The sequence below is a fragment of the Orbicella faveolata genome, unplaced genomic scaffold (assembly GCF_042242905.1).
Source record: "Orbicella faveolata isolate gen_17 unplaced genomic scaffold, um_ofav_v1 contig_13, whole genome shotgun sequence".
Lineage (NCBI taxonomy): Eukaryota > Metazoa > Cnidaria > Anthozoa > Scleractinia > Merulinidae > Orbicella > Orbicella faveolata.
Window position 1 is genome coordinate 21,405,311 of NW_028301540.1, and position 9,690 is coordinate 21,415,000.

Sequence of the window (9,690 nt, forward strand, 5' to 3'; positions counted from 1 at the left end):
TAAACCCTTTGATACTTGGTTCAGCGAAACTTTACATACAAGGCATTTCTAAGAGGATGATCCTGGGAAAATTACTAAGTCTTCGAGATATTTGCATGGAGAGAGAAAAGTTGTGAGAGTAGAATTCAGCGGAAAAATGAATTCATCATCTAAATTGTTATCGGTAAAATTCCATTTGTACACCAACTGAAATGATGCAATCTAATTGTCCGAGCTATCGTAAACTATCAGCAGTACAGTGGACGTTTGTTACCATGTTGTCATGAAGTGGGAAAAACTTAGAAATATCACTCGACACTTAAATTCTTCTGAAAGCTAAAAGAAGGAAATTCAGCGTTACACGACTTTAAAAACTCAAAATTGCTAAATGAACCGATGAGTGGGCCTACAGAGCTGCAAGTTTCAAATCACAATTCAATACTTGCGCAATGCGTGAGGTATAATACTACTTACATACTACTAATAAGCTGAGAAATAACCGGAAATTATTATTTAAAGACCATTTAAAAGATTTCTACGAAAACATTAGACTCTGATTCGCTTGAGATTTCTATGAGGTGATAGTTGGAACTCTCACTTGAGTCCCATTGTACCACTGTACCTAACACAAGAAATAAAGAACAAGAACAAATTAATTCATCCTTACTCGGATGGCAAAAATCCCGTAGCCATTTAACTCCGCTTTAGCTTTGCACTTGTTATAAACCTTCTCAATCGGGTTTTGAATTTCCAAGCCATACGCGCTAGCAAATTTCTTTGGAAGAATCTTAAACTTTAACTGTTTTTCTTCCTTGTAACATCCCTCGGGTTTCCAGGTCACTACAGGAAAATGAAACCACGGAGCAAATGTTAACTAGCTTTAAATGCTATGACATCTATCCCCTGCGTATCCTCCAACGCAATAACATGTATAACTACCAGGGCGGGAATTGATAAATGTACCGCCATTCTGATAAGGATTATCCTTGCATTCATCAGTGCCTGAGAAAACAAATGATTGTTAGCATAGCATTAGCAACAAGGAAACTTCATGGCCCTCTTCCTCCAACTTTTTTTCGTTGACATTTTGATACACCTTCTTCTTTAGGGCGCTATAGGTGAGAATGAGGTTGCCACACCCAGATATATTTAAAAGAAAATCATGTTAAGAAATATTTGAGTCAATTGAGCACAATGTGGTCACCCTCCTCTTTTTAGTTACGAGTTTCGCAGTTTGTTCCCTCGTTACCAGTAGCACATTCACAAGTGTACCGTCCAACTTCTTCATGGCAAATTCTTCCATTGGCATAAGGACCGCTGGCATATTGGTTGACCTCTGAGAAAAACACTTTTCTTTAGAAATTTTGAAGACGTTCTTGTTTGCTTTTCTTATGAGTTAAGCTACCTTTTGATATTTTTATTACGCAAACTGTTCAGTTCACGACACAAAAAGGAAACATTTTTTTGAGCAGTAATAGGAGGACTTATACAGATTAATTTCAATGTGGTATTAAACCTGTCGCTTAGTGATAACAACTGAACCCCTCACCCTTCCGTAGGAATGAGTGTCGTATTTCGGTATTATATTCTGAGTGAATGTATTTAAAGAGCGAGGTCACGGTATCTTAGGCGATTCTGTAAATTCTCGTTAATTACACGCTTTAAACTTCAAATTGAAAGACAACCGTCTTTAACAAACAAAACAAACGAGGATGATTTCCGGCCTTGAGAAATAACACTTTTATACAAATTTAGATAAGCTTGAGAAAAGCCGGTCGATGAGCCGATACAAGTTTACCCGAATGCCATCCGTTTTAGTCGTGTCTAATTTTGCCTACTCACCTTTTTTTTCGTGTTTTTGTGTGTTCCTTTTGAGTTCCTCTACAGTTTGAAACCGTTTTTGTGATGTTTCAGTTAACCCTATGATCACAGTCCTGTCCTGTACCATTCTCACAGTGACATGAATATCCTCCTGGTTGCTTATCGCATGTTCCCCTATTTTTACAAGGACTCGATTCACATTCATTAATATCGAGAAATAATGATTTAAGCACACAAGATGGCAAATCAATACTCTCCCAATTGAACATCAACACCATCATACACATAGCCGGCAAGCTATGGTCAACCAAGAGTTGAAGACAAGGAATGATAGGTTTAACTTTCTTGCAAATTTCACGTATATCACACCTTCGTCACAATTTTCTCCTTTCCATCCTGCAGGACACGGCTGACAGGTGTAACCATCCCCAGTCGTTTTACAACTGGCTCCGTTCTTGCAGGGAGAAGACGCACATTCATCAACTAGAGCATTGTAAAGAAAGGGGAAATACTGATGTCAATAACATTTTCGAAACGTTATAGTAATTGCCCTTTCAACTGTACAAACGCATTTCCAATCTTGGATTTTCTATGTTATCTATTCTTCCTTCCCTCATTCCCACAAACCTCATTGATTATGGGCAATTTTCCACACTGGAGGTGACATTATGTTTTTATGAGATTCTCATGGAGCCAGTTTTTCGAACTCTTGATGTGGTCTTACCAAAGTGAACGAGTGGGGATTTTGCCTACTTATCTAAATATGATTTACAATCAATTTATCGAAAATCAAATGACTAAGGCGTGGTGGCTAAGATAGATGACAGAATCAAAAGATGCTCATAAAGGAAACATTAACAAAACGACTTAAAACCTAAGGGTGTCTTTAACAGGTTTTTACTGTTGTTAGGTAGCCTTTTATACATGGCGTAAAGTCGATTAACGATGAAGAATATTAAAAAAATGTAGAGTAATAGTTATTTCCCATAATGATGGAAAACAAGTTGAATAATGCGTTTTACTCCTCATGTTTTGAGCCATCTTTTTACAAGGAACGAGAAGTGTCCATCATGAAGTCTGTGCTTATACTACAGCCTTAATACTTAACTTTGGCTGAAAATTGTAAGCTTTGTGAGGTCTCTGCAGGCTTTAGTAAAAGTAAAAGCAAAAGCTATATTTTACTGACATGTGCCGTGCATAATGTTTGTTTTAGACATGGAGCATCGCTTTTAAACTGCTGCTAAATAAGGGCTTCATTCCCCTTTCTCTCCAAGCCTCCGTTACTTTTAGATCCAGTCAAGTACTTCACCTCTGGAGCGGGAAAAAGCATCATGGTAAAATAGCTACAAAGCAAGGCCTTATGGCTTAACCGTGTAAACAAATTAAACCTTTTTCACTTTTAATATCTCTGAGACTCAGGCAGCAGTTTGTTATTGGAGCTCTTCAAGTACACGAGTACTATTCTTACCACAATCATCCCACTGTCCACGGAAATCAGTATCAAATGAACACCACAGCGTGTTACCATGAGCGTAGGTAGTGCAAGAGTCAAAAGTCTTCCCTCCATAGGTGAACGGAAAAACACAACAGCGACCTTGCGCGTCATTTGTCTTTTTACCAGGTGGACATGGAATTTCTGTCGAATGGTAAAATTGGATCATTAATTTATAATTGACAATAGTATTTAGATGTAATTACTTTACGTGGCGCCAATTGCATTTTTATTCCAAAACTTAAATTAGCTAGAAATAGTCGTCACTACGAATGCTGGCGGATTCTTTATTTTCTTCTCCTGCTTCCCTTCTCTATCTTGGATTAGAATTCTTGAAATGAATAAGACGCATTCTATCAGTAATTAATATTTTCTATCAAAACATTCATTACATAAAAACATCTACACTGTAAGCTCACTGATCTCGCAGTTGTCTCCTTGAAACCCATCAGGACACTTGCATGAGTATGTGTCATCTCCCGTTACTGTGCAAGTTCCTCCATTCTTGCACGGCAGGCTGGTGCAGGGATTCACTTTTAGATAAAACGAAAGAGAACATTTACAAAAACTCTTGAAATCTAAGGGTGTCTTTAACAGGTTGTACTGTTGATAAGTAGCCTGTTATACATGGGGTAAAGTCGATTAACGATGAAGAATATTAAAAAAATGTAGAGTAATAGTTATTTCCCGTAATGACGAAAAACAAGTTGAACTGTGCGTTTTATCCCTCACGGGAGTCCATGGATTGAGCCATTGATTTCTTTCTACGAGGAACGGGAAGTGTCCATCATGAAGTCTGTGCTTATACTACAGCCTTAATACTTGACTTTGGCTGAAAACTGTAAGCTTTGTGAGGTCTCTGCAGGCTTTAGTAAAAGTAAAAGTAAAAGCAAAAGCTATATTTTACTGACATGTGCCGTGCATAATGTTTGTTTTAGACATGGAGCATCGCTTTTAAACTGCTGCTAAATAAGGGCTTCATTCCCCTTTCTCTCCAAGCCTCCGTTACTTTTAGATCCAGTCAAGTACTTCACCTCTGGAGCGGGAAAAAGCATCATGGTAAAATAGCTACAAAGCAAGGCCTTATGGCTTAACGGTGTAAACAAATTAAGCCTTTTTCACTTTTAATATCTCTGAGACTCAGGCAGCAGTTTGTTATTGGAGCTCTTCAAGTACACGAGTACTATTCTTACCACAATCATCCCACTGTCCACGGAAATCAGTATCAAATGAACACCACAGCGTGTTACCATGAGCGTAGGTAGTGTAAGAGTCAAAAGTCTTCCCTCCATAGGTGAACGGAAAAACACAACAGCGACCTTGCGCGTCATTTGTCTTTTTACCAGGTGGACATGGAATTTCTGTCGAGTGGTAAAATTGGATCATTAATTTATAATTGACAATAGTATTTAGATGTAATTACTTTACGTGGCGCCAATTGCATTTTTATTCCAAAACTTAAATTAGCTAGAAATAATGGTCACTACAAATGCTGGCGGATTCTTTATTTTCTTCTCTTGCCTCCCTTCTCTATCTTGGATTAGAATTCTTGAAATGAGTTAGACGCATTCTATCAGTAATTAATATTTTCTATCAAAACATTCATTACATAAAAACATCTACACTGTAAGCTCACTGATCTCGCAGTTGTCTCCTTGAAACCCATCAGGACACTTGCATGAGTATGTGTCATCTCCCGTTACTGTGCAAGTTCCTCCATTCTTACATGGCAGGCTGGTACAGGGATTCACTGTCAAATGGAAAAAGAACGTTTTAAGTTAATGCTACCGATAAAATTTAGTTGAGTAACCGATCGACATTGAATTCGTGCTTATACAAGCGAAAATTTTCCGAAACAATCATTCCAGGTTTCTTGTCTAAACATATTTTTACTGAATTCTCGCAAAACCCGTCAAGACGCTTGCACGAGTAAGTGTCATCTCCTGTTATTGTGCAAGTTCCTCCATTCTTGCATGGCATGTTGCTGCACGAATTTGCTTTCAGATAAAGAGTGGAAGCATTTACAAAAACGACGTAAGAATTAAAAAATAAGTTTCTTCTGTTGCTTGATATGAGAGAACATTCAAGGCGGCTATGAACCCTCTCGACAGAATCTTTTTAAACTTTGCAAAAAGTTGCATCTTATCATGTTTATTGCAAATCACTAAATAAACAGAGGAGTTAGTGAGTTTGTTGTGGAGTTATAAGCCCTTAAAGCTAAAACTAAGGGTGTTTTAAAGAAGTTGTTGCTTTGGTGATCTGTTATATAAATAGGATGACCCCAAATTGTTTTCCAGTAATTTGGGCATTTATGTGATACCATTATTGTAGTATCACTTGATCAACAGTCAGTAATAGTATTCATCCGTCAAAGTACTGCTGTTTGAATAGTCCTAAAACTGTTGGGGTGTTTTTAACAGAGTGTAGTGGGTAGGGTAGGGCAAAATTTAATAGTTATGGAGGAATAATGATAGAAAATTAAGTTGAACACTGCGTGTTTCCTCAAGGAAGTCTATGGATTGAGTCATTGCTATCTTTTAACAAGGAACGAGAAGTGTCCAACATGAAGTCTGTGATACTACAGATTTAATGCTTGACTTTAACTCAAAACTGTAATTTTTCTAAGGCCTTTGTAGGCTTAAGCATCATACATAATGTTTGTTCTAGACATGGAGTATCGTTGTTAAACTGCTGTTAATGGCTTCATTTCTCTTTGACCTCTTTGTCTCCCCGCCTTTGTCACTCTTAAACCCTGCCAAGTACTTCACCTCTGGAGCGGGGTAGTCAAAAGAACACTTGAAGGCATTACGGTAATTAATAGCCTGCGTAGCTAAGAAAGCGGCGAAGCCGGGATAACGAGCGCCAACACCGCGAGGAACCTAGGAGAGAGACAACTGAGAAGCCGCCTACACGGATGACCAGCAATCAAAATTTTCGCTTATCTCCCGAGGGACAGCTCCAAGGAACAACACTGATCTTTGGCGTGTAAACAGAAAATAATTGAGAAAGCGTTGTCGAAAGCGTTATCGCGCCTGAATATTCTTCGCGAATAGCGGGAAATTGTTAACTGCCAAACACGAGCAAGAAACAGCCGTAAACAATTCGCCTCATGGGAGAGATGTGATGGCCAATTTCCCAAAAGGCTTTTTATTTGGCACAAGCATAAGTTTAATCCTGTTACACTGTTTGCGCTCACCAGACAAGAATTGCCGTGTACGAGAACCAGTATCGTAGTTATTTCGCTGTTAAAGAGCATCATCGACGACCAAATTTCAGAAATATTGCTGAACTTCACAGCACAGGGGAGGCGCGGTGGCCTCATGGTTAGTGCGCTCGTCTCCGGATCGAGCGGTCCGGGTTCGAGCCCTGGCCGGGGACATTGTGTTGTGTTCTTGGGCAAGACACTTTACTCTCACAGTGCCTCTCTCCGCCCAGGTGTATAAATGGGTACCGGCGAACTTAATGCTGGGGGTAACCCTGCGATGGACTAGCATCCCATCCAGGGGGGAGTAGAAATACTCCTAGTCGCTTCATGCTACAGAAACCGGGATAAGCTCCGGCCTGATGGGCCACTTGGCTCGCATGCAGACTTAACCTTTTTTCACAGCAATGGAATTGTCGTCTGATGTTTTGTGTCCTGTTCTTGTTTGAGGACTTCGATCGTGGCTTGCTTCACTTTCTGCAGGCTCGAGTAGATGAAATTATGAAGTTCAAAAGCGTTTCTTATTTTACGTGCACAGCAAGAGATTATCAAGGTAAGAGAGTAAATCGCAAATGTAGGTCCTCCAACTAAGGTAATCCCTCTTAAGTTATTTTAAGACATGGTGCCCAGTTCTTCCGAGGTTCTTACTCACGCGATGTGTGGACGGCCGAGGCGACTTTCTCGAAACTACCTGAGACGAAATGGCGGGAACGTCATTTTATATGTTTTGATTTCCTTTTATAGCAGAGATGTTTTCTGCACTTTCAGCCGTCTTTTTGTTCGGCCGGGCTTTCGTTTGTTTTGTGCTCGTTTTGCTGTTCATTATTTGGCTGTTTATTCGGTTTTAGGGAGTTAAATTAAGCCAACTTTAACGGCAACGGCAACGGGTACAATGGCTGGGTAAGCGTGCGTTATAGTTCTTTGTTCATTTCTTTGCCGTTGTTTACAAAAGGTCACAAAACAACAACGTGAAATAGCCACATGCTGCATATTTCGAGAGAACGTGAACTATACAACGGCTAATAGTCCATGGGCCAGGACCCTGGAAAGAGCCATTTGGTACCAAAACGAGGGACAAATTCTAACACTTATTTTTAACAACATTGATTCCTCTAGGTTATTTTGGTGTATGATAACCATGCCAAATGAGTAGCTTTACTAGGATTATCACGTGATTAAATGACGTCACTAGGTTTGGCTGAATAAGCAGAATTGGCAAAAAGATGACTAATAACAGTTAAATGCAAACCTGAAAATGTTACATACATCGATTTTTGGTTATTGCAAACTTCAAACGCAGTTTTTAGACCTAATTCCAATAACTTATATATGACTTATAGGTATTATCCCTGAATGGTTTCCATGGCAACACTTGTCAAATTATAAATATGAAAAATAAGACGGAAAATGTGAAAAAAAAGAAAGTGCTCGTGTAAATTGCACTGGTTACTTTCGAACGCTCGTTCTAAACTACATTGACTCCTCTTGCTTAGTTTGGTATATGATAACCATGTCAAATGAGTAGCTATACCGGGCTTGTCACGTGATCAATTGCAAACGACTCGGTTGGGCTGAACAGATAGAACTGGTACAAATGTGATTACTTTGGTCAAATACCAGCAAATGCAAATACAATCATGTTACATACACTGGTGTTTAGTTATTGAAAATCTCAAACGTTTTCAGAGCTTATGTCAACAACGTAGTTTTAACTCAAAGAAATTGTTCCTGGATAGTTTCCATGGCTAAACTTGCCAAATGCTAAACATGAATAATTATTCAGGATATAAGAAAATGCTTGCACATGTGTTACATTGATAATTAAAGTTATATTTCTTCGTCTTCTTCTCTGTCATCTGAGACAAACTCCTCGATAGAATCTTCACATCTGTTGTCGTGGTCTAATAGCTTGCACACAACCGTGAACTTCAAACCATTTGCCAGGCAACTGCAGGTAGGAAGTTGACATGACCTTGTACACGAACAAGACAGTTGTTCTAGCACGGCTGTAGGGGCTGGATCACCGCTCATCCAGTCAATGGCAAAGTGAACACCGTCTTCGCGCCAGCCAAAATCAATGGGGGTAGTGTCCCTTGGCAGCTTTGCAGACGTCGCTTCCAAATGGCTGCTTGGAAGTTTGCGCGAGCCGCATGCTTGAACAAGCAGTCAACACAAGGTGGTAATTGGGTGGAGTCGATGTTACCCTTCTTGGCGCAGAATAAGCTGTACTTCAGCTCATTAATGTTATCAGTTCTTGGTTGAGAGCAGTAGAGCTTACATTTAAACTCTTGAAGGCTCTGAAAAAGCATATCTGATAGAACCCATTCCATCCCCAGCTACTTAAACAATTCTTGGTAAGATGTCTGTTGCTTAACAAGCCGTAGGGCTGTTATCTTTTTCCTTCCATCGAAGGCACTCACTGTGTCACAACCAGTGAAAGCATGCATACCAATTAGGTATTTGCAAAGTTCTTCTCCTACGGCTGCCACCACACTGCAGATACTGACATATCTAGTTCTTGTCTGTGCTCCACACTTTACATACACGGATGCCGAATAAAGCAATTAAACGCCAGGCAAAGCAAGAATACGTCTGTATCTTCTGATGCCACAGCCACCGCCTTGTAGCCCGATTTAGCTGCATGAGCTGCATGTAGAATAAGCCTGGTATCAGCCTCTCCCTGTGTGGAGTTGAACTCTTCAACTATATTGGCAGCTTGTGAGGTAACCTCGCAACAGTCACTTTCGCACGAAAAGTGACCTTGCCTGTCAACTTTGTTCTGTATTAATCCCGTCTCCACCCCTTTACCACAAACTCTGTGAAGGCCTTTTTATTCTTTGGATTCAAAAGGAGTTTTCTCCACTGCTGCACCTTGTGTTCGGATGCGTCCCCATGTTGTCGCACTAAGACCCAATTAAAAAAGGTTTTCTCTTCGTGCGTTTTCAAGAGCTTTTTGGCGGGTAACTTCTACAAATCTTCTAGAACGAGGACCGCAACCATCTTCTGCATTGTAAATGGGAAGATTTTCTGCATCCAGTGCCTCGACACTCCTCTTTTTGGTCTGAATTATCTGCGTTGATGGTTCCGGGGGAAGTTGTGGTCCGAAATGCCTCGCCTGCACCGCTGTTCCATTTACTCTCTGCGATGTTCCTTCACCCGATAACGTTTCATCTAGGACGTCAATGTTTTCCCACGC

General features: G+C 40.0%; 1 protein-coding gene across 1 annotated transcript in view; it reads right to left on the bottom strand.

Annotated features, from left to right (window-relative positions):
* Positions 1-550: 550 nt before the first annotated feature.
* LOC149115560 (protein lin-12-like) overlaps positions 551-9,690 on the bottom strand; it is a 13,779-nt gene continuing 4,639 nt past the window's right edge. The window contains exons 3-10 of the mRNA XM_089285700.1: positions 4,486-4,653; positions 3,712-3,825; positions 3,269-3,436; positions 2,170-2,283; positions 1,822-1,974; positions 943-981; positions 647-819; positions 551-601 (exon numbers count right to left, since the gene is read on the bottom strand). Of these exons, the coding sequence (XP_089141826.1) occupies positions 551-601; positions 647-819; positions 943-981; positions 1,822-1,974; positions 2,170-2,283; positions 3,269-3,436; positions 3,712-3,825; positions 4,486-4,653 (980 nt within the window). The remainder of the gene's footprint in view (positions 602-646; positions 820-942; positions 982-1,821; positions 1,975-2,169; positions 2,284-3,268; positions 3,437-3,711; positions 3,826-4,485; positions 4,654-9,690) is intronic.